Source organism: Hippopotamus amphibius, chromosome 10 (genome assembly GCF_030028045.1).
Source record: "Hippopotamus amphibius kiboko isolate mHipAmp2 chromosome 10, mHipAmp2.hap2, whole genome shotgun sequence".
In the NCBI taxonomy this organism is placed as follows: Eukaryota; Metazoa; Chordata; class Mammalia; order Artiodactyla; family Hippopotamidae; genus Hippopotamus; species Hippopotamus amphibius.
This window is the reverse complement of record NC_080195.1, coordinates 61,773,451-61,798,855: the sequence shown is the minus strand read 5'-3', so window position 1 is coordinate 61,798,855 and position 25,405 is coordinate 61,773,451. Positions and strand designations below refer to the sequence as shown.

Here is a 25,405-nt window from a genome sequence, read left to right as displayed (position 1 = left end):
ATAATACAGAAGGACTTCCCTGATGGTCCAGTGGTTGAGAATCCGCCTTCCAATGCAGGGGACGCAGATTCGATCCCCGGTGGGGGAACTGAGATTTCCCATGCCGAGGGATAACTAAGCCCGTGTGCTGCAACTACTGAGCCTGTACACTCTGGAGCCCGTGCACCACAAGGAGAGAAATCCGTGTGCTGCAATGAGAGATCCCACACCACAACTAAGACCTGATGTGGCCAAATAAATAAATAAAAAAAATTTTTAATGTTAAAAAAAAAGAAATACTACAAAGAAATACTGTGTGCCCTTCACTGAGCTTCCTCCAGTGGTAACATTTTGCAAAACTATAATGCAGTGCAACATCACAACCAGGATGTTGACATTGATATTTTCTACTAATCCTATTCAGATTTCCTCAGTCTTATATGTATTAATTTGTACATGTGTGTAAGAGAGAGAGAGAGAGGTGTATTTAGTTCTATGCAATTTTCTCATGTTTGTGTGTGTGTTAGTTTCAAGTGCACAGCAAAGTGATTCAGTTATATACATATATCCATTCTTTTTCTAATTCTTTTCCATATATGTTATTACAAAATATATAGTTCCCTGTGCTATACAGTAGTTCCTTGTTGATTATCTATTTTATATATAGTAGCGTGTATATGTTAATCCCAAACTCCTAATTTATCCCTCCTCCCCACCTTTCCCCTTTGGCAACCATAAATTTGTTTTCGAAGCCTGCCAGTCTATTTCTGTTTTGTAAATCAGTTCATTTGTATCACTTATACATGGAATCTAAAAAGACGATACAATCATATCATGTTTATGTTCGCATATCCACCACCACAGTCAAGATACAGAATAGTTTCATCACCACAAGCGTCCCTCGTATTGCCCTTTTATAACCACACCCACCAGCCTCCATCCCTAATCCCTAGCAAATACGAAAACATTCTTCATCTATAATTTTGTCGCATCAAGAAGGTTATATAAGTGGAACCATACAGGAAGTAATCAGTTGAGATTGGTTATTTTTACTCACCATAATTCCCTTGGGATTCATCCAAGTTGTTGTGTCTATCAATAATTTTTATTATATTATTATTGCTGAGTAGTAATCCATGGTATAGCTGTATCTCAATGTATTTAATATTCAGTTGTTGAAGGACATCTGGGTTGTTTTCAGGTTTTGCCTATTACTAATAAAGCTGCTATGAACATTCTTATACAGGTTTTCGTATGAACAGAAGTCTTCACTTCACTGAGATAAGTGTCCAGTGGTGCAGTTGCTGGCTTGTATGGTAATTGTATGCTCAGATTTGTAAGAAACTGCCAAACTGTTTCCTAAAGTGACTTATTTTTTATCCCCACAGCCACGTAAAAGTGATCCAGTTCTCTCACCTTTTTTGTTTTGTTTTGTTTTGGTATGTTTTTTAATTTTACATTAGTCTGTGTGGATGGTAAAATTAGTAAATAAATACACAGCCCATATAAGAACAGCCTGTAAAAAGTCAGTTCAAAAGGTCCAAAGGGTAAAAAGGCAGGAGTTATATAAAAAGCTGTCTCAAGCAGCAGCCTCTCTGACTTGTCTCAGCTCACAGGGCCTCCAGGTATGCAGGAAATGCTTCATATTCCTGGGAAGTACCGAATATGCCCTAAAGCTTTGCTCAGTCTAAATTAAAATAAATAAATCATTTTTTTGTTTTTGTTTTTGTTTTTTTTCCCAAAACAGGATCATGGCCTATAAAATGCTTCAAGTGGTGCTGTGTTCAACATTGCTTATAGGTAAGAACCTATTCCTTTTTTATTTATCATGTCTTTTACAACTGTTAGGCTGATAGATAACCCCTTTCGACTTTTTAAAGATATGAACAAACATGTTTTATTCATAGACCAATTCTAAACCAGTGGGGAAACCAAACTATTGTGTCATGCTGTGGTTTTGAACATGTTAGTGTTAATTGCATGTCTGATCATTTTATTCCTAATTATGTATTAACATGTTACTGTTGCTACGAAGTCTATTTAACTGCCGCCTCCAAAGAAGTGCTCTGGTGTCCTTGAACAAAGAAAAATTTTAAATGCCTTTTAGAAACTGTAATACTTACATGATACAATTATGTGGAAACCTCAAGGTACTTGGAGAGTGCGAATTCGTTAACCTTTTAGGCAAGCCGTGGCTCAGTGAAGTGCTGAAGGCACCAGATGATTTGCTGCCAAATTGACCCAGGAACTCAGTGGCTTATATCTGAATTGAACTGAGAGGTCATTTTGTATCCAAATCCACAAATACTTACAAAGGTATAAAGTATTTTCATGCTTGAATCTTTATAATTTATAAATACTTCTGATGAAGGTGCTTAAATCGGAATAAATTTTTACTTTTTATCATGAGCTTGAGACCCAAGCAAAAGAAATATGTATTTTGCTTGAGATACACACACAGATAAATAGATATATACAGTATATCTATATCTAAAGTATGAATCTAGCTATGTGTATATACATATATATGTGTGTGTATATAATTAGCTCTTTATTCCTAAGCATATGACTAATTTTAACAAAGAGTTTTAATCATCTATATTGCACTTTGCATTTAGGACACATTTAAATAAATGATTCAGCAAATTTTAGCCAAGTTATTATTAAACAATTATCATCAAGGCATATAGAGTCATACCCAGTTACAGCCCACACCTCCAGCTGAAGAAAGTGAGGCTGGCTCAGTTTAAGAGCGTATCTGAGGAGTAACTGTAAATTGAAGTCATGGGCTGGTTATAATCCATCATTACAATGCTTTGCCTTAACTGTTGACCCAATGCAGCTGACTTTAGAGTGAATGATAGTGGATGACTGCAAGGGTAAAAGCACTACAGTTGGTCCACATTCACCTGTGAACATGGCAGGGTCAAAAATACCAGCCAAAAGGAAAGGGATTCTGCAAATTGACTTTTATAGACTTTCTTTAAAAACAAATTGGAATTAACTTTAACTCTGGCTGAGAAGAAAATATGTCTACCTATAAAGACAACTGGTTTGACTGACTTTACTTGATAAATAAGTAAATAAACAAAATTAGGTAGTTGAAGTTCACGAAAGAACAAGTTGCAGATCAGAACCCAAGGATAGAGGGATGTTGACACTGCTGGATTAACCCTTCAGATCTCAGGAGAGAAGCCTTTACTGCCTGCAGGTGGAGGAGACTGCCGTCTTTAGAACCAGATTCATTTGTTACACTAAAAACTAGTTTAACTGACATTTTCTAAGTCACATAGCTCTAAAGTAGGAAATAACAGCTTGAATCAACTTTGTTTCCCCCCCACCACACACACACCTTTTCATTTAAGAATGTAGCCTATTCATCTGCACTTCCCAGGAGCCCTTCTGCTTGCCATGAGAAAACGACAATTTTTAAAAGGTTGTTTTTATTATTAAAAAAAAGTTTTCTATGTTACAGATTAGTTGTCTAATAAATTACTTTTGTCTAGAACTTAATTTGAAGTAAGTAGGGAAAAGATCTCATTACCCATTTTCCTAGTGGGAATGCTGAAGAGGCTACTCAAGTAATTAAATTTATGAGCAGAGTCCCCAAATTATTTTACTGATTTTCTCAAAATAGTAACTTTTACACATTGGGGCTGATTCCTTGTTCAGACAATTAGAAGTCCAAGTGTCATGATTTGATTAAAAAACAAAAGAAAACAATAACCCTCTCTTTAGCATTTAGGTCAAGAATTGCTTTCTATAAGAAGTCATCAAATAGTAACATTACTATTTTAAATCTTTTATTACGTGTCAGGGGCTTTCCATACGTTACCTTAGGTCAACTCTCATAATCCCTCTGAAAATAGGTGTTATGAGTCTCATTATACAAAGAGAAAACTGAGGCTTAGAGAAGTTAAATGACCAAGCTACACAGTCAGTCAATGGTCAATGACAGATTCACATCTAAATTTTACATCCAGGTCTTCAGAGAACAAAACTCTTCTTTCTGCTATACCAACTGTCCCCTCTGTCACTGCAGGGCTGGGTATGGGATATACAGGCATCAGATAGGCAGCAGAGCACACAACCTCCCGAAAAAATACAGCCAATACGGTAGCCATTGGTTCCACAAGAAAAGGTCAGAAGTTAAGGAGCTGGGTGATTTTATAAGAGAAAATGGAGCCAAACCAGGACATGACCAGGAAGAGTTCCTAGTTGTACTGATTTAAAGAAAAGTCCCAAATCCAACTTGTTCCAGCTCAACAGTGCACTTTTTTTTTAATTTTTAGTTTTTTTGAAGGATAGTTGATTTACAATGTTGTTTTAATTTCGGGTATATAGCAAAGTGATTCAGATTCATATTTCTTTCCACTATAGTTTATTACAAGATACTAAATATAGTTCCCTGTGTTATACAGTAAGTCCTTGTTGGTTATCTACTTTTTATGTAGTAGTGTGTATCTGTTAATCCAAAACTCCAAATTCATCCCTCCCTCTTTCCCACTCTGGTAAGCATAACACTGTTTTCTATGTTTGTGAGTCTATTTCTCTTTCATAAATAAGTTCATGTGTATCATTTTTTTAGCTTCCACAAATAAGTGATATCATATGATATTTGTCTTTGTCTGACTTACTTCACTGAGTATGATCATCTCTAGGTCCATCCATGTTGCTGCAAATGGCATTAGTTCATTCTTTTTATGGTTGAGTAATATGCCATTGTATGTATGTACCACATCTTCTTTATCCATTCATTTGTCAATGGAAACTTAGGTTGCTTCCTTGTCTTGGCTATTGTAAATGGTACTGCTCTGAACATTGGGGTGCATGTATCGTTTCAAATTAGAGTTTCCATCTTTTCTGGATATATGCCCAGGAGTGGGATTGTTGGATCATACAATAATTCTATTTTTAGTTTTTTAAGGAACCTCCAGACAGTTTCCATAGTGGCTGTACCAATTTATATTCCCGGCAACAGCGTAGGAAGGTTCCCTTTTCTCCACACCCTCTCCAACATTTGTTATTTGTAGACTTTCTGATGGTGGCTGTTCTAACTGGTGTAAGGTGGTACCTCACTGTAGTTTTGATTTACATTTCTCTAATAATTAGCAATGTTGAGCATCTTTTCATGTGCCTGTTGGCCATCTGTTTATCTTCTTTGGAGAAATGTCTATTTAGGTCTTCTGCCCATTTTTTGATTGGGTTGTTTAGTTGATACTGAGTTGTATGAGCTGTTTGTATATTTTGGAAAGTAAGCCCTTGTTGATTGCATTGTTTGCAAATATTTTCTCCCAATCTGTAGGTTGCCTTTTCATTTTGTTTATAGTTTCCTTTGCTGTGCAAAAGCTTTTAAGTTTAATTAGGTCTCATTTGTTTGTTTTTGCTTTCATTTTGTATTTTTTTTTTTTTTTTTTTTGCCTTGGGAGACTAACCAAGAAAACATTGCTACAATTTATGTCAGAGAATGTCTTACCTATGTTCTCTTCTAGATGTTTTATGGTGTCAGGTCTTATACTTAAGTCTTTAAATCATTTTGAGTTTATTTCTTGTGTATGGTATGAGGGAGTGTTCTAACTTAATCGATTTACATGTGGCTGTCGGCTTTCCCAACACAACTTGCTAAAGAGACTTTTTTCCACTGTATATTCTTGCCTCCTTTGTCAAAGATTAATTGACTGTAGGTATGTGGCTTTATTTCTGTGCTCTCTATTCTCATATATCTGTTTTTATGCCAATACCATACTGTTTTGGTAACTATAGTTTTACAGTATTGTAACAGGGCACTTTTAAAAAAGAACAGCCCTATTTCTCATAAAGAGGAAATATGGCCAATGCATATATTTGGAAAGTGCTTCACTGAGTAAGTAAAGTGGTCCCTGAGGTTGACCCATCCATGAAACAATTTGGGGGTTCATGCCCATATTGTTGGCTTAAGGTCAGATCTATCCATAAAGTACAAGTATGCCTTCTGGTTTTAGTCAGGGGCAAAAATAAACTGCCTTTGTCCTGTTTCTCTAGCATAGTTCCATAGGCCAGTTTGTCTTGAAAGGTTTTTTTGTTTGTAAGCTCACATTTTCTTCCCCACAACCCTGTCAGCACCTCTGAACCTTCCCTTTGCCTTCTTCTCTGCATAGTAAGAATGGACCTCCTCAGTCGTCACTGCAGCCCTCCTCCAGGGAGAGCCTGTATTCCCTGATATAGTTCTAGTTTATTATATAAAGATTTTATTCTTAATTTAATCTACTCACTTTGGCTTAAGATTAAGACTGATGCTCTCAAGAAAGTGGGTAGTGAGAGTAAACTGGAAAATAAATTGGTTGGAGAAAAAATATACTGCCTGTGACTAGATTCACTGAGCACTCTGGATATTGCCGAAAAAGCTGTTTTCCTATACACATGCTCATGGCTCTAAGGTTGGGAATTCCATCTACACACATGCAGACAGTGACCCAGAAGGAGTCACCACTGATTGAATCATATGAAATACTGCCTTTCATGAGTCACAGATGTCTCTGTCCACAAGATTCAAAACTAATAAAAGACCTGCCAGTTTCAAAAATATGCCCCAGGGAATTACGTGGCCATGCATGTGAGCACGTATGTGGGTGTGTGTTAGTGCACTGAGAGCGCATGAAAACAGATTGAAGTTAAACTCAAGTAATACCAGTTTCTGTTTGCTTTTCAAAGTACTCAACACATCGGCAAAGGTAACATCAATAAAGACGAAGTTCCCGAGTTAAAAGTTCAGTTTCAAAAGTGTTTTATTAACAGACAGTTTAATAAGATCATGGGGATTTGTAAGCTGGCCCTGCAGTTCAGCACCACCTCTTTTTTTCCAGTTCACTTCCATCGGCCCTCTTTATTTTCTGCCTATACTTCCCCTATTTGCCCTGCCCTTTCCCCATGGCTTTTCACCTTTTGTAACCTTTGTAACTTCTCTTCTTTTGTCTCTCCTTCCTTTGATTTCTTTTCTTGATTTCTCTCTTCATCTTTCTTTTTTCTTCTTCCCAGTTTTTCTCTCACAATCCAAATTTCTTCTCCCTCTCTCTCTCTCTGAATTTTATGTGAATTACAGCAAAGTGAGAGAATCCATTATACTAAAATACAACTCCTCAATCTTCTACCATAAAGTTTCGGGTCACTGATTAAAGTTTACAATGCAAAGGAAAAAAATAACAATTTCATTGTTTGTAAAGAAAATTCTTTTCTTAACTCAGAGAATATTCAAGTCCAAAAAATTTAAATCTAAACATGAGTATTTTAATCTCTCACAAAATTATAAATTTCTCCTGCAGTTAGAGAGGTCTTTGAAAATTTTATCATATTGTTAAGACAATCTGTATATTCTTTTCTCCTCATCCTCTTCTGTACTTAATTCCTAATGACCATTTATACTTTATTTTAGTACTTAATTTACAGGCACACACAATTGCCTGGGCACTTATTTCATCTTTTTTTAAAGACAAACATTTTAATGACAGGGACTGAGACTCAGTCCAACAAAATAGTAAATAATAAATATTTTCTTTAACTGCTTATACTGAGTGCTAAGTACTTTACTTCCAGAATCCCACTCCTAAATAATTTTGATTTTGTGGCAGGACTGTAGTGCTTATCTCCAACACTAGTACAAACTTCAGTATCACCCAGCTCCTAAGGGAAATAGCTAGATGTGGGCCTAGCTTGTGAATCTGCCAGACTTTTAGTGTCTTCTGTCCCCACTGAATCCTTCACAGACACTGAAGGTTACATGAGGGAAGGAATTTACAGTTGTGGCCACCCAGGGATGACAGTTCCTGCTGTGGAGTGCCCTGGTCTGTGCTCTTTTTCTTTTTTTGCCCGTTTCTTAGTGAGGCTCTGTGACAACAGGCCTGTTGGATTCTCTGACACCTTCTGACATGCAGCACTCACCTTCGTGGTCCTGGTTTTGATCAAGTTGAGAAATAAATCAGAGTTGATTATGGAAGGCAACCCATTTCTTTATCTCTGATAAAGGCTAACTAGGAAAATGTAGCATAGTATAAATATATAAAGAGCCAGGTGACTGGACCCCAGAATTTTGCGAATTTCATATATAATTTCATGTTGCAGAACCAGAACAGAAAGTGCGCCCTCTGAGGGCAGCTCAATCTCAAGAGGAAAAAGGAAGAATAAGCTAGACATGCCAAGTTATGCCTCTTGGATTTACCAAGAGGGAGCTCTAAATGAGCCCCCTCTGCATGGGAGAAAAAGGACTCTGCCATCAGACTCTGCCCTTTCATTCTGTGTCTTAAGTTTCACATCAGGCTTTCTGAACTTTTTAGTGTATAGGTTCCTACTACAAGTAGGAATGGTCGTGAGTGTGACATATAGACTATTTCATCATCATGAGCATGGTATATAGACTATTCAGTCATTTCTCCATCATCAAATTTAAAGACTCTTTTTCAACCTCCCCTGGGTGATGGCAATAACAGGGAGTCCTTCCACTTCTAATTACACAGCTTCCCCCACTTCCACACTGCCTATCAGCCTGCCATAGGCACTATTCTCCTTGCGCCTAATGGGAATACATTTGTATTTGTTTTGCTTTAATTATTGGCTAGGTCTATGTTGACTTCCCTTTCACTTATTTCTGTCTGTCTCTGTTCAGACAGAATTAAGTCTCAGCATGTAAATTCCTTGACAGTTGTAGGGGCTGTGCCCACTTGGCATATTCTATATGCTTCCAATGATATAACACCATAGGCAGAAAGTAATTTTCAGTTAATGGCCTATACATTATGAACATATTCCAGTTCAAAATATTAGAGTTGAAAGAGACCTCAGAGATCATATGATCCAGCCTCGTTTTGCAGAGCATAAAATGGAGGTTCAGGAGTAAGAAGTGGCTTAGTGACCTAACTAGTCATTGCTGGGCTGGATCTCTGATCCTTCTGGGCTTGCATGGGGAGAGCTGTGATCTCAAATCTCTCCATACTCTGAAGTGTCTGCCTTATTTCTACCATACAGACTTCTCTGCAGAGGATATTCCAGAAATGTTTAAATAATAGGATGAAGCTTGACAGGTCCTATTAAAACTGACTATGATACAGGATGAAAGCAAAGAGGGTATGTAGGGAGTTGGAAAGAAAGAATGGAAGATTTTTTTATAGCTTATGATTATAAAGTTTAAAACTAACCTGGATGATATTGCCTACATTAAAACACACACACACACTTAAAAACCAAAAGAGTAATAAAACTCAGGGTTCAGTTTTCAATCCCCAGCAGTATTATATAGGCTTACAAACACAAAACTCTGATCTTGCTCTCACTAACTTTCAAGGTTGATCAGGCAGAATGAAAAAGGGAGGGGAAATTTCTCAAGCAGAGAGGATAATAGCATGCCCTTCTATATTACTTGCATTTTATTTCCAGCCCTGCCACTGACTTACTATGTGACCTTGAGTGAGTCATTTCATCTCTGTGTGTCAATTTTCTCATTTGTAAAGCAGAATAATAAATACTGCTTTCTGTCTCTCTCGTGGGTGATGTTATTATCACTGCCAATTAATATTTATTGGGTGCCTGTTGGGCGCATAATGCTGAGGTAGGAGCTTTGTTCGGGGAGGTGGGAGGAAGATGAGATGAAACATTTTCCGTGAGCAAAGAGATGGTAAATTTACAAAAGACAGTATTATTAGAGCTTAAAATAGCTATGGCTTATATTTTAAAGCACAACTCTCTGCCAAGATTTATGTAATGGCATTTTTTTTATTAGTTATTGTACAATGCACCAGGATAATTATGGTACAGAATACTGGTTTTACTTTTGGATGATTCCAAGTAACACTATTTTAAGCAATTACTGTACTTTCTTATGTGCTATAAATTACATTCTAAACAATTTACTTAGAAATATTTATTGGATATTGACAGTATTGGGTCTACTGGCCTAGTAGCCAATGCTTTTGTTTCCCTTTTTTTTAAACAGAAAAAAAATCTACATTAAACTTGTAACACTGTAACTAACACCTTTCCTTCAAAGAGAATAAAGAGAAATCTGAAAAGTCACTTATTAACACATCCCAGCTCACACCAAAATTTTGATGTAATTTCATCCACAGAAATCAGCCCAAATGCATGAGAGTTGCCTATTCTCTCCAAATCAATACCGTCTTCCCATACCTGCTGTCACACCTGATTCAGCTCCTACTAATCTCTCATCTGGGCTATTCAAAAAGCCTCCAACTTTGTGTCCCTCACTCTGCTCTCTTCCTTTTACCACGTGTCTTCCACACCACTGACAAAGGAATTTTCAAAGGTTAATCTGTGAATAGATAAACAAAATATTGACATATACATACACAATATTATTCAGCCTTAAAAAGTAATGAAACGCTGGCCCATGCTGCAACACGGATAAACCTTGAAGACGTTACACTAACTGAAGTAAGTCAGACACAAAAGGACAAACGCTGCCTGGCTCCTCTTACTGAGGTACCTAGAATGAGGAAATTCATTGAGACAGAAATTAATTACCAGGGGCTGGGGGAGAGGGTAATGGGAATTACTGTTTAAAGGGTACAGAGTTTCTATTGGGGGTGATAAAAAAGTCTGGAGATAGTGGTGATGGTTGTACAACGTTGCGGATATACTTGATGCCACTAAATTGTACAATAAAAAATGGTTCAAATGGTAAGTTTTATGCTATGTATATTTTGTCACAAGAAAACAATTTTAAAAGTATATCTTGTCCTGTCATTTTTCTTGTTCAGAAATGATAATTATTCACAGAGTAAAGTCCAAGCTCCTTGGTATGACGGTAATAACCCTGCTGAACGGAGCTCCAGCTTATCTTTCCAACATTATCTCTGACACATCTACACCACAAACAACCCTATCTTCCAATCACTTGGCAAAGTGAGGGTCATTGAGCCTGTGCCTTACTCTGCTCCTCTGTTCCTCTCTCTCCAAGCTTCCTCAGCCTGGAAGGTATGCTCTTTGCTTCCACGCCCTCCCTCCTGGCTGTGGAAACCTTACATCCTTTGAAACTTAACTCAAAACCAACTCCTCTGTGAGGTCTTCCTACCAATATTGGAACTAATCACTTCCCCTTCAGATATCTAGTCACAATATATCTTTTTATAATTATTTTTAAACTGTGAATATAATGTGAGTTCCTTAGTGGCAAGGACTATTTATCGTTTATCCTTCCATGCAATGATGGCTATCGGAGTAGGAAGTGGGGTGACGCAAGTGGAGGTCTTATGGCACAGAATTTGTATAACCTTAAAAGTTAATTCCTTCTTTTTTTTGTATTTTTAAAATTGCGGTATAGTTCATTTACGATGCTGCTTTAGTTTCAAGTGCACAGCAAAGCGATTCAGTTATAATACATGTGTTTACATATACATATATATTCTTTTTCAGATTCTTTTCCATTATAGCCTATTACAAGATATTGAGTATACTCTCCTGTGCTATACAGCAGGTCCTTGTTGTTTTATCTCTTCACCCCCCCCCCATCACCCCGCTATCCCCTTTGGTAACCATAAGTTCATTTTCCATGTGAATTAATTCCTTCCTATATTTTATGCCCTACTGACCTCACTTGCCTCATCCTAGTCTCAACTCTGGTGATTAGCAGTTTACCTTGACATTAGTTAGTGCACATAATGCATTGTATTGTTATCTACCACAGCATAACTAATTTCCCCCCACCTTAGGAACTTAAAATAACAAACATTTTCACAGTTTCTCAGGGTCAGCAATTTAGAAGTGTCTTAGGTTCTGACTCAGGATCTCTCATGAGGTTGCAATAAAGACATTAATGGGGGCTGTGGTCTTCTTTAGGTTTGACTGGAGCAAAAGCATCAGGTTCCCAGGTGGTTCACTTACATGACTGTTGGTGGGACACTTCAGTTCCTTGACATGGGGGCCTCTCCCTCGGGGGTGCTTGAGTACCCTCACAACACGGCAGCTGACTGCCCTTAGAGCAAGCGATCCAAGAGCGGTGCACGGCAGAAGCTGTAATGTCTTTTAGGTCTTAGCCACAGAAGTCACACACTGTCACTGCCTCAATACCCCCTGGTTACACAGGTCAGCCCTACTAAGTGAAAGAGGGGACCACATAGGACAAGAATACTAGGAGGCAGCGATCTTCGGGGATCATCTCAGAGGATGGCTTCCACAGACATGCTAGTTTGATTACATTGATTAGATTACCTAGCAGCAGGTCAGTATTACTTCTGGCATCTGTTACTATTATCTTCTGAAGCTGATGTCTGGTTTTTATTTTTTGCATCACTGAATAAATAAAACTGCTAACTTTTTATAAATGGAGAATAAATCTGAGTCATTTTTCAATCCTCCATTAGTAGTACAGTGTTCTGCACCCAGAGGCAGCTTCACTGATGTATAATATCCAGAGACGCTGTCATTTTCAATACCTGTTTAGAACTAGAGCTTACTAGATTGACAAATTAAACTAGAAATAATACAGCCGATAACTAGAAACCTGCTTAGAGCTCAAGGCCAAGCTTGGGAAAGCATGAGATCATAAGGGATGTGCAAGGAATGATTATTTCCTTTTTTACTACAAACACAAAATATTTTTATAATTATTGATAGTGTCATCTGGCCCCAAGCATTCCTCCCTCTTAGTAATAATATAGTGCAAGTGGTTCTGAAGGGAGAATTCCATCTCCTTCTCCCACTAGCTCTGTGACCTTGAACATACTACGTAACTTTTCTGTGCCTTAGTTTCCTTGTCTACAAAATAAAATGATTGACAGTACCACTTCTTAGGTTTGTTGTGGGTATTAAATAAGGTAATTCAGGTAAAATATTTAGCACGATGCTCAATAAATGTTAACTGATTTTATTTATTTATTTATAACTCTAATCCAGCCACCTCTAACCACTGTTTTCAGACATCGGTCTTGTAGATTTCTTTTTTAATTTATTGATTGGCTGCATTGGGTCTTTGTTGGTACACACGGGCTTTCTCTAGTTATGGTGAGCGGGGGCTACTCTTTGTCGCTGTGCACGGGCTTCTCATTGAGGTGGCTTCTCTTGTTACGGAGCTTGCGCTCTAGGCATCGCGCAGGCTTCAGTAGTTGTGGCACACGGGCTTAGTTGCTCCATGGCATGTGGGATCTTCCCGGACCAGGGATTGGACCCGTGTCCCCTGCATTGGCCGGTGGATTCTTAACCACTGCGCCACCAGGGAAGTCCCAGTCTTATAGATCTAATGCCGTAACTTTGTTCACATTATTCTTTCGGCTTCAAATTAAAAGACGTGCCCCTTCACCCATTATGATAAATATAATATTTTCTTCAAGGAATAGGTTAAGCAATTTCCCTGACCATGAAAATGTCTGCTTGTGCTCCAGTGCTCCAGTGCTTCATATCCACACCTTCTCCTAAGCTCCCTTAACACAATCAAATCCCATGTTGCCTCGTTTTATTTTGTATCTTGGACCCCTCATCCCCTCTCCTAAAGAAGGGAGGTTTCATATCTTATAGCTCACTGTAACCCTGATCTATACAGATTATTGGTCAATGAAGATTTGTTAATGATGAAGATGTAGAGTGCCTAATGTAACATTACCTGCAATTATACTCATAATAGATGCTTCTTTATGACAAGCAATGAACAGATTATATTGTTACCATGAATAAGTCAGAAGTATGTCCTTCCTTTATATCGATTCAACTCTGAACATGATTGTGTTTTATTTAAGAATGAAAGCACAATATAGACTGTTGACCTTTCAACATCCTAAAGAAGTACGGGTTTTAAAAATTATTTTTTTCTTAATTCTAGAGTGGGAAGAAGATAGAAAATACAAGCCTGTTTGATTTAAAGAAGGCTCTATCGATGTGAACAATTTTAACTACAGTGTCAGATGGGATCACTCTACTTCAAAATGAAAGATACGTTCTATTTTGGCAGGCTAGGAAAGCAAGGATAAGATTGTAGACTTCCAGCTTTGAACTAAGTGGCTTACATCTTTTAATGGATCCAATCCTTATAGTAAGCCCGTTATTGTCTTACTGTGTTATTATTGTTTTCAATATTACTATACCTCTTTACAGACAAGAAAATTAGAGCTCAGAGAAACTAAACAACTTGCCTAAAAAAGTGACAGAGCTGAAATGTGAATTTAAGTCTGCAGGCTCCCATGCATGAACTGAAACTCTGAAAATCTTCTCCATCCACCACACAGCACTGGCTCTCCTGCTGTACGATATGCAGGTCACATAGGGTTGTGACAGTACAATGATGCCAAAGGACTGAGGAGCAGCCATCTCCCCCGGGCATAGCTTTTCCAGAGTTTCCTTCTCAGTTGCCCATCCTCCCAAAGACCACAGCTGCTTTAAGAGGACACAATTTCTTTAAGAGGAAACGTTGAGATGTAAACTACTGCCTTAAAAGATGCTGTGCTAATTGAACTCAATTACAGGAACGTTGGGAGCACCATTTTTATTGGAGGACCCAGCAAACCAGTTCCTACGTCTCAAAAGACACATATATTTGCAGGATTACTGGGACCCAGATCTCAGTCCGAATACGTGGGGAAACACACTGGCTGATCAGGTATTTGCATTAGAAACAGATGGCCCTTCATCATCTCTCTTTTTATATTTTTTATTTTTTGAAAGTTTTTTTTAAATTTTTTGATTTTTTTTAACTTTTTATTTTATATTGGAGTACAGTTGATTAACAATGTTGTGTTACTTTCAGATGTACGACAAAGTGATTCAGCTATACGTACACACCATCTCTCTTTTTAAATAGGTGTGGCATCAGCTGGCATTAACACACCACCAGCCCAATTCCTGTTTTTTCTCTGGCTGCCCTGAACTATACCTGCTCTTCCTTCCCCACGAAGTAGCTTTTGTCTACTAAATTCCACCTCCTCCTTCAAGATTAAGATTAGATGTCTCCTCCTTTCTGAAGTCTTTTCCTTCTTCCCTGGAAGGCACTTATTCTTCCTTCTTCTTTCCCCTTTGCAGGCTGTTCACATGTGAATAGCTCTCAAATGTCACCCTGGAATCATTTGTCTCGTGTACCCAATCTCCCTACCTAGGTCATTATTCTCAAATTTCAGTGAATTAATTATTACGTGTTTGGGTAGATAGATGGATGGATCATGACCACATTTTAGTTTCCTCTTAGCTGTTCAGTAAATAATTTTCCATCATGGTAATTAACCAAGCCTTTAATATCATTCCTTCATTTGCTTGCTCTTTGTACATTTTCCTATTTACTTATATTCTCACTCCCAGAGAAATAAGAAACTCTCATTAGCTAGTTTTATCTCATTCTTACCTTTTTGATGGAAGATGACATTGAAATTCTGGGCCAAATGAAATTGCTGAATTATCTGATGATTTCAGTTATTCATGATCTCCCTATACAATTCAGCAATTTAGAAAACAAAGGTGTACAATTAATTAATTAATTCCTTCACTTATTTATTCTTTATTTTCACATGTATCAGTCTCTCATCACTATCACCAGGCATGAGTGTTGTATAAAGTCATAAAGAAATTGAATGTCCTTGTTTTTCTGGGGCCTGGATCCTGTGCTTACTCTGCTTGGCTGGGTTTTAACTCATCTACTAGGATCAGCTTGTTTCTGTTTAGCAATTGTTGATGAAAACCACCAGCTTGAATAATGCATTTAGTTTTATGTCCGTTTTTCTCCAACAGAGATCATTTAGAGGTATTAAAACAAGACATTTGTTTATCTGGCAAGTTAAATAATTACATAAGCTGGTAGACTGTGTCTTCTTTATGGAATATTGAAATTTTCAAGTATAATCCTGCCTATAATTGTAGACCATTGCTGTAATCAACTGACAGATACCATAGTGTAACAAGACTCTATTGGTTCATACTGTAGCCCCATACCTACTGCAAAACATTTGAGCACTGAAGTAAACGGGTCACTAAAAGTGTGACAACCAAACCTTACTCGGTATTATTCTTTCACTGTAATCTCTCTATCTTTTGGGAATACCTGTATGATAATCAGAATAATTGATGCAACATGTGTTCTAAATATTCAGAGATCATGACTTGAGTCTCCTTTTGTTGCAGGCTCGTGAAACATGGACTGCTTTGAAAGCAACAGCACAGTATTATCTGAATGTGAATGGTTTCACCCTTGACACGTCTACTGCCCAGTAAATGTGCTTTGCTGGTTCAACCAGGATAGCAGGAATAGAGGGAGCCAAAAAGCGGTGATGTACCCAAACCACCAGCTTTGGAGACCTGAGGGCAAATCCACACCATCTGCTAGGTTATTTATTATGTCTGCCTCATGGAGCTGTTGAAAGGAGTAAATACAAAAATCCACATAGAAACCTAGAATTAGAAGTTCTTGATAAACGGTAGCTCTTAAAATGAGAACTAAAATAAAGACTGTAGTAATAACATTTACCAAAAAGGGACTTTTATGGGAAAAGGAACTATGAAACAAAACCAGTCGTGTCATTAAAACTGTCCAAAAAGGAAAAAAACCTCTCTGTTCATAGCTCTTGCTTTCTATTGCCTCTTCTTTGAGAGTTAGTTCACTTTTAATTCAAGGAAGGAAATGGGATCTCTCAAATGAAGCTAGTCCTCTCCTCTTTTCTTCAATACTTGTCATTTCCTAAAGCCAGTCTATTCCAAGACCACACTTTTGAAACTTTTTTTAATCAAAGATGCACTGCTGTGGGCAACAGAGAATAAAATCGTAACTCATACTGGGAAACAGATGATGACTAGGAATCCACTGGAAGCCACGTAATTGTAAGTCTTCCTCAGAAATTTTGTAAAATTTGTGCAGGTTTTGCATTCAGGTCTGTAGTATATTTATGTTTATTTCAATATGAAATAATAATTTTAAAGAAATCTCACAATCGTTATCAGTCACTCTCCATGCCCAGACCCTAGTAACCGCTGATAAACTTTCTGTAGCTATAAAACACTGAAGGAAATAACATTTTAAACTTACTGGCCATGTGCTTTTATTAATCTTTCCAATAAAGCAGAAAAATGGACTCTACAGAAAAGTAGACTACATTTATCCTATAGTTTCCCATATATCCAAGGAATACTTCAGTACTCTAGCTTGAGAAGTACTGAGAGATGATATACCCAGTCACCAAGACTGCCCCCTCCAAAATCACAGATAAGTGGACTTTTTGCCTTCAAAAGCCTCTCTGTATACCTAGGTCAATTGTTTTTTGCAGGAATTTCTTTTGGTAAATAGAAGCATCCCCTACAAGACCAGAGTTGGTCTGATGTGGTCTTAAAACAGTCTTAAGCAGTTTTTCAGCAGCAAAAATTAGATGCCAAGAGGCTGCACTGTAAAGACTTTGGCCCAGCACTTTCTTCTCCAAAAGGGCATCAGCAGCTACTCAGTATTCCACATTTCTTAACCCATCTCTTAGAGGTATTTTCAGTGAGAAATTTGAGGCTAGTGCATAATTTATTGTGTTAACTATTACCCATCTCTAATACACATAAACATAGATTTTAAAATCAAAACACAACTGAATGGACAAAAGAAAGAAAACAAATCATTTGGTTTTGCACTGAGAAATAAACTTGACAACAATAATACACATTTTGCTACCATAAATTTCTACTCTTTGATTGTTTAATAAAAAATTAGAGACTGCCTATATATTGGTCAGGGTTCCCCAGAGAGCTGGAATCAATAGAAAGTGTATATAGATAAAAAGAGACTTATTTTAAAGAATTGACTCATTTTTACAGATGCTGGCAAGTCCAAAATTACAGGGTAGGTTGGCAGACTGGAGACCAGAGAAGAACCAATGTTACAATTCAGGTCTAAAAGCCATTGGGCTAGGAAATCAGGAAAGAGCCAATCTTGCAGTCTAAGTCCTAAGGCCATGTGCTGGTATAATTCCCTCTTGCTCAGGAGAGGTCAGCCTGTTGTTCTATTCAGGCCTTCAACTGATTGGATGAGGCCTATTCACATTATGGAGGCCAATCTACTTTACTCAAAGTCTACCAACTTAAGTGTTAATCTCATCCAAAAACACCCTCGCTGAAACACCCAGAACGTTTGACCACATATCTGGGCAGAGTGGCCCAGCTGAGTTGACACATAAAATTAACCATAACAACCTATTTTAAGTTATTTAGATTGTTGACACACACTCACACACACACTCACAGAGCTGTGATTGGAGCAACATGTGGTTTAAAAAAAAGAAAAAGACTTTCATTCATTCATTTTATTCAGTATAGAATAAAAGGAAAGAAGCTTGGTGGCTTGTGGGGCACTAATAATGGGAAATTATAAGTTAGCTGCCAAGTTGATTTTCATTTAGGTAACAGTAAGAAGCAATTCTGCAATTAGGTTTTTATCTGATCAAAGAAGCATAGAAAGGAAGTTTCTTGTCTAAACAAAATTTTAAGAAATTATTAGAAATTAATATGATATAAGAAAATAAACAAACAAAACACAAACAACCTAGGTACACCGAAAATAATTTATCTAGAAATCTAGTTGTTAACTTCTACACAGCTGAGCAGGAAGTGGTGAGTATTCAGTTGTATAGACAGGATTTTAAAAAACCCAGGTAATACATGTTTAGCGTCTCCATACAAAATTGGCTTAGACTTCAACTCTGAATTCAGGGTTTAAACAAATTGATTATATTGATGTACCAATTACCTGGCTGACTCAATTTAACTGATTATTTTCCCAGTGGTATGTGAATTGATAAAGTGATTTATTTTTTTTGGGGGGGGGGGATTGGGGGGTGTCCTTTAAGTCTGTATCTAATTTATAAACCTTATGTAAAAGTCTGCCTATTTAAAGGCTGAAGACTCTTTCAATATTTTTAAGAGCTCAGAACAAACCAAAGCAATCTGGACAATACTAGGAAAAAGAGAGAGGATCAGAGATTACCCTTTTCCTTGTTTACTTCTAGAGACTCTACATGATTTCCATGGCTGGGGTGTTTACATGTTCTACTGTGGCATTAAGAACATAAATGCTGTAGTGACTCTGAATTCTTCTAAGTAGAAGATTTTCATTTTAGGGTCTAAAGGGAACCATGTTGATTTGCCCTTTTTGATTGATTAAATAGGCACAGTATTTAAGTGGAAATGACTGGTAATGATATTCCCACTAAATTCAGACTCCCCTGAGATTTCGGTGCAAACTTGAGGCTCACCAACTTCACTCTTATTACATAAACAGTATCTGCTAAGTTTTCTTGCATTTTTATAGAACCAGTCAACAATCATGCCAAAGATCAGACTGACCCTTTTAATGGTCTCTTGGACACTCTACCATCTAGAATTCCTATAAAGCTGTTTCATACGGTTTCCCAGTGGATGTCTTAATGCTAAACTAGTCCAAGGAAACAATTTCAAGTCTTCCTCAAGGCAATTCATGAGAAGCACAGTTCTAATATTGTTATACCTCCTGCTTAAAAACCTGCTGTTGTTTTAAAACTTTTGACTGATGAAGACATGAGTAAATACCACTTTTTTTATTGACATATACTTTGCTGTGTACTATACTAGACAGTTTATATACTTTATCATATTAAATTATGATAACACTCTAATAAGGTAGGTCCTGCAGATCCCATCTTAAAAAAAAAAAAGGCTTAGATATATTCCCCAGATATAGCTAACTAGAGGTAGCTCTAAAATAGTAATTAGAATGTCTTAATTACCTAAATACTGGCTTCGCCATTGCTAGCTATGCCATTTTGTGCAAGTAACTAACCTCTCTGGGCCTCAGTTTCCTCTACTGTAATATGGGAATAATTGGATCTAATTAATGCAAAGAATACTTAAAATGATATACATAAAGCACTTAGAACACTGCCTGGCATGTAAATAAACACTCAATAAAAGTTAGTTCTTAAAAAAAAAAAGTTAGCTGTCATTCTTACCGTGCCAAAGGTTTCATGAAAGTTCATGCTCTTTTCACTATATCACAATTTTGCTCCTGAATTCTGTTGCCAAGAACTCAAAGCGCCCCATGATCTGGCCCTTCTCCTATTATTTTCTCTACTCCCCTCAATACTCTTGCTACTTTGCATCCTTTATTGATTCATTTATTTACTTATTTAATAAACACTATGGCCGCCTTTCTTTGGCCTAGTCAAGGTAGAGGTACAAAGAGGACTGAGACACAGTCCCTTCTCCATAGAACTTTAAATTCAGGATGAGAGATAAGTATCCACTGTGTTTATACAGATGAATTACAGAAACTCTATTTACAAATCATGTACACACAGAGGATAGACAGCTTACTCAGCCTGGGGGAGTCAGGGAGGGCTTCACTAAGAGAGAGCTTTAGATTTATGTTTCAAGGACACATAAGAATAATACGTATATGCCATCACTATAATGACAGCTTGTCTGTGATACTATGTTTTATACTTATATACTTATACTATTATTATTATAGTAAAAATTTATACTTTACACTATTGTAGTATATGTGTTTTAAGATCAAGATTTAGGGACTTCCCTGGTGGCACTAGTGGTTAAGAATCCACCTGCCAATTCAGGGGACATGGGTTGGAGTCCTGGTCCGGGAAGATCCCACACGCCTCAAAGCAACTAAGTCCGTATGCCACAACTACTGAGCCTGTGCTCTAGAGCCCATGAGCCCCAACTACTGAGCCCATGTGCTGCAACTACTGAAGCCTGTGCACCTAGAGCCCGTACTCTGCAACAAGAGAAGCCACCACAATGAGAAGCCCCTACACCACAACGAAGAGTAGCCCCCACTCGCCGCCAACTAGAGAAAGCCAGCATGCAGCAACGAAGACCCAATCTAGCCAAAAAAAATAAATAAATAAATAATTTTTTTCTTAAAAAAAGATCAAGATTTACACGAGATTTATATTTGCAACTCCACCAATATTCAGGATGGTGGCTGGTATGCAGTGAGAATTTGATGAATAGATTGGTACTATTAAGAAGGATGCCTATCAGGGAGGTAAGTAGTATTCACAAGATTTTCCTGTTACCCTTCCCTATAGACTGAATGTTTGTGACTCCTCCAAAATTCGTATGTTGTATTCTAATCCCCAATGTAATGGGTTTGGAGGTGGGAACTTTGGGGTGATTAGATCAGAGAGTAGAACTTTCATGAATGGGATTAGTGCCCTCATGAAAAAGACCCCAGAGAGCTTCCTTGCCCTTTCTGCCATGTGAGGACACAGCAAGAAGATGGCCATCTAGGAACAAGGAAGCTGGCCCTCACCAGACACCAAATCTACTGGCACCTTGATTTTAAACTTCCCAACCTCCAGAACTAAGGGAAATAAGTTTCTATTGTTTATGGTGTTCTGTTATAGCAGCACAAATGAACTAAGGTATCCTCTTACATCAGTGGCCGGAGAAAAAAGTAAGATGCAATATAATTTATCCACATGCTGTCCAGTGAATCAATACGAGAATGGAGTAAGAACTTATTAACATTTTTTTTCCTTTCTGGACTTTAGTTTCATCCACAGAGCAGACCCAATCTCAAAAGACATCCATCCTTCTGTGCCAATTCATTATAATTTAAATAGAATAACTAATGGATGGGAGCACTGTACATACAGAACAAATTAAAAATGAAGTTATTTATTTTCATGTGTTGATTTTACTTATTCCATTTATTTTCTTCAAATTGATCTAAGACATCTTAGGCAACTGAACCAGCAGAGACTATATATATATATCTCACTCTATTATCTTCAATGATGGCGACAGCCTGAATGAATTTTGTTGAAAGTAATTTAGCATTGACTGGTTAAATATATAAACTACCCACCTGAAGCCGAGATATTGCCAGACTCCTTCAAATTACAGACAAAAAATAAATGTTTGGAGATTACATCACAAATTGGAACTGTCTTGGATGGCAGTTCAAATGTAAAAATAAAATAAATTATCTACGTTCAAAATATTTTATGCCATCCATCACAGTGACAAAAACAGCTGCATTTTCTCCTTATGATCATAATGTTAGGAAACAAGCTAATTATTTTTTAACAGACAATTTCAGGAAAAGTATGCCTTCTTAGCCCTACCCTCTTTTGCTCCATCAAAAGTATATTTTAAAGGAGGTTCTCTGATGATCCAGGCAGTAAGCACAGAGAGGAAAAAAATGACTTGTAGTATAGTTGAAATTTTAAAAACCTTTAAATTTACCATACACAGCTCTCTGACATTTTTTCTGAAAGGCTTAAAGTTTAACTCCTGGTTCTGTCATTGGGTCACTTAGCCTCGCTGTGGCTGAGCTTCCCATCTGCGAAACAGGAAGGATAAGTGTGCCAGCCTCAGCGGGGTAGAGTGGGGCCTGTAGGAGGTGAGCTTCTGGCACATGATAGACTCTTTGCAAAGACTTGCTTGCAGTAATCAAATGCACGTCTCCACTTTGCTTTCCAAAATAGATTTAACTATTAAGAAAATTCTTCACCTTGTAAACACACAAGGGCTACTGATTTTTTCAAGCTAGAAATATACCTGATTATAATAACAGTGCTGAAGAAACTTCTGCTAGGGACTCCAGTCAACATTTTGCTTTATCACCTAAATTTCTGCTTTTTAGTTCACATACCAACATAGATCATTTTCCCTTAATGTACCATAAAATGGTTACCCAAATGATGACAGGAAGAAATTAAAACCCAGGGAGCTCCCAAGTGTGGGTGTTTCCAAAACAACAGAGCTTACTATTGTTCTGTTTTTCTAAAGAATTGCAACATTGACCCCACAGCTATACATTTGTGACTTGCTATGTTAGAGGCACTAAAACTACTTTGTGGTGAGGGTCAAAGATGACGGGGAGCAGTCCCTGCTCTTAAGGATCTCAAGGGACTCGAGTGTAATGAGGGGTCTCCTTATGTACACACTATGGTGATGAAAGTGCCGCAATGGAAGTTAGAGCAGCAAAAGGCTCTTTATGGCCTGGCGCCTGCCCACACCTCTGATCTCATCCTGGGGTCCTTCTCATGACATGTTCCAGTCACAATGGCCTTCACCATTATTGTAAAGCATGCCAAGTCTGCTCTGACCTCAGAGACTTACACTCCCCTCTGCCTGGGTTCTTTTTCCCATGAGGTTCACAACGTTGGCTGCTTCTTATCATTTAGATCTCAGCTCAAGTGCTCCTCCTCAGTGAAAGCATCCCTGACCAACTGGTCTTAAGTAGCGTACTGCATTAGTTTACTCCTGCTGTTGTAACAAATTACCACAAACATAGTGGCTTCAACAGTATGAATTTATAATCTTACAGCTTAGCAGGTCAGAAGTCCAACACCCATCTCATAGGTGTCAATGTTGGTAGAACCGTGTTTCTTTCGGAACAATCTTGGTGAGAATCTGTTTCCTTGTCTTGCCCAGATTCTAGGAAATCCTGGCTCATGGTCCCTTTCTTTCATCCTCAGAACCAGCAACGTTGCATCCTTTGTCCCTTTATTCACCCTCATTCTCTCCCCCCAACCCCATCTCTCCCCCTACCCTCCTTTGGCCAGAGCTGGGAAATGTTCTCCTTTTATAAGGACTTGTGATTAGATTGGATGCAACTGAATAATCCAGTATAATCTCCTATATCAATGTTCTTAATCTTACTCACATCTGAAACATTCCTTTTGCCATGTAAGATAACAGCTCACAGATTCCCAGGATTACGATGCCAACACTTTGGGATCTCATAGTTCTGCCTACCACACTGCCACACTTAACTCTCCCCTAGTCTCTATTATATTGCCTTTTTGTTTCTTATTTTTTGTAGCATCAATGAAATCCTCTTATTTTCTTAAATTTTTTTCTCTTGTTTATTTATTTACTGGTAATTTACTTATTATATTTCTTTATTTTATGAAAATCCCTCCAACTACTCATTCCCCTACACTATTCTGTAATATTGAGAATAAAAATTGGATCTACCTTGATGACAACAGCAACCCCAACCTTTAAAGCAACATCTGGCATGACGTAGGCACTCAATGAATTCCTGTTAAATGAATAAATAAACTCAGCTTTGGTAACTGATGTAAGCTTTAGAGAAAAGGTGCTCCCTAAATTGTCTTGAGGATAGGTAAGGAGATTATGGGGTCAAAATTAGGGATTGGATTTTCCGACCTGTGCAAGAGAGAGCAGAGTCACTGTAGAAGGGCAACAGTGCTCTTGGAGGAGTGGTCAAGGATGAGAGAGCCTGGAAAAAATGAGTCAGAGGCAAATTACCAGAAACTTTTCAGACTTCATCTTGCATGTAATGAGAGCCATTGAAGGGTTTTATATGGAGGAGTAAATTGATTAGCTCTGCATTTAGGAAGACACTATGCCACTGGTGTCATTGTCAAAGGAGATTATTTGGAGGAAGGCCAAATGGGAGACTGAGAAGTGAGTGTCATCCTGTCTTCCAAGGTTTTAGCTGATTAATCTGATAAATGAAAGAATGCAAAAGTGTTGGTAGAAAATCATGAGTAGAAAATCCATCTCTTCCGTTAAGTAATGCGTATTACAATAGGTCATCACTGGAGATAATTTTCTTCTTTCCCCTAGCAACTGTGAAAGATTTTGGAAGCATACTGGTCTGCCTTCTTGAGATGTTCTTGAAATCTTAAAGAGGACAGGTTACATAAAAGCTAACTGTTATAATAATTTTTTTAAAAAACCTTTGAAGAATCAGTTTTATATGTTCCAGTCTATCAGTGTCATGTAAAGTTACATTTGGCAAGATATTCCAGTTGTCTTTTTCTCATTTGCTCCAACTATGCAATGGTATAAACAAAACAAAACACTGCTATGTGATGACGGCTTATAACTAAGTGTGAGAGAGAGAAAAGAGTCAAAGATGACATTGAAGTTTCAAATGTGAGTGACTTGGGTAAAGAAGGCTTCAAAGTCAGAAAAGATTGATGACAGCAGGAAAATCTGATACGTTCATGAGGTCAGGAGATGCCGTGTTTGATTTTAAAAGCATTTAATTTCATGATCCATTCTCATTTCATTCTACTTTATATTCAGATCATATTATGCACAAACACAGGTGTTAGATTTGCGAAGTTATGGACTCACTTCCTAATGAAGATTTTTATATGAAAAAGATAATCAGCTAGTGCTACTCTGGCAAAAGCAAAACAGACAAGACGTCAAATAAGTGACAAAAAACCCACGGTATTTGGTAAATTGCAAATTTTCCCTCATTGCTCTCTTTTTGTCTCTCATTTCTCCAGTGATTACTCTTGAAAATTTTAATAAAATACATGATAATTTAAATATTAATAGTTATATATTCTATTACTTTCCAGTGTAAAAGAAAAATATTCGGAACAATAGTCTCATAGAAAATACTACATTTTATATTATTCTTTATCTGACCAAAAATAATCATGACCTTCTTCCTTATTGTCGATGGTTAAGACTGTCTCTAGATTAATCATGTTTGATGTGTTTCAGG

The 25,405-nt window shown here is 37.5% G+C and overlaps 2 protein-coding genes across 2 annotated transcripts in view; one reads left to right on the top strand and one right to left on the bottom strand.

Moving 5' to 3' along the window:
- Positions 1–25,405, bottom strand: part of MORC1 (MORC family CW-type zinc finger 1) — a 342,077-nt gene that overhangs the window by 191,044 nt on the left and 125,628 nt on the right.
- C10H3orf85 (chromosome 10 C3orf85 homolog) lies at positions 1,541–16,266 on the top strand. Its single transcript, XM_057697691.1, has 4 exons — positions 1,541–1,604; positions 1,727–1,779; positions 14,415–14,548; positions 16,057–16,266. Exons 2-4 carry the CDS (start codon positions 1,731–1,733, stop codon positions 16,144–16,146), a joined length of 273 nt encoding a protein of 90 aa, XP_057553674.1. The 5' UTR covers positions 1,541–1,604; positions 1,727–1,730; the 3' UTR covers positions 16,147–16,266.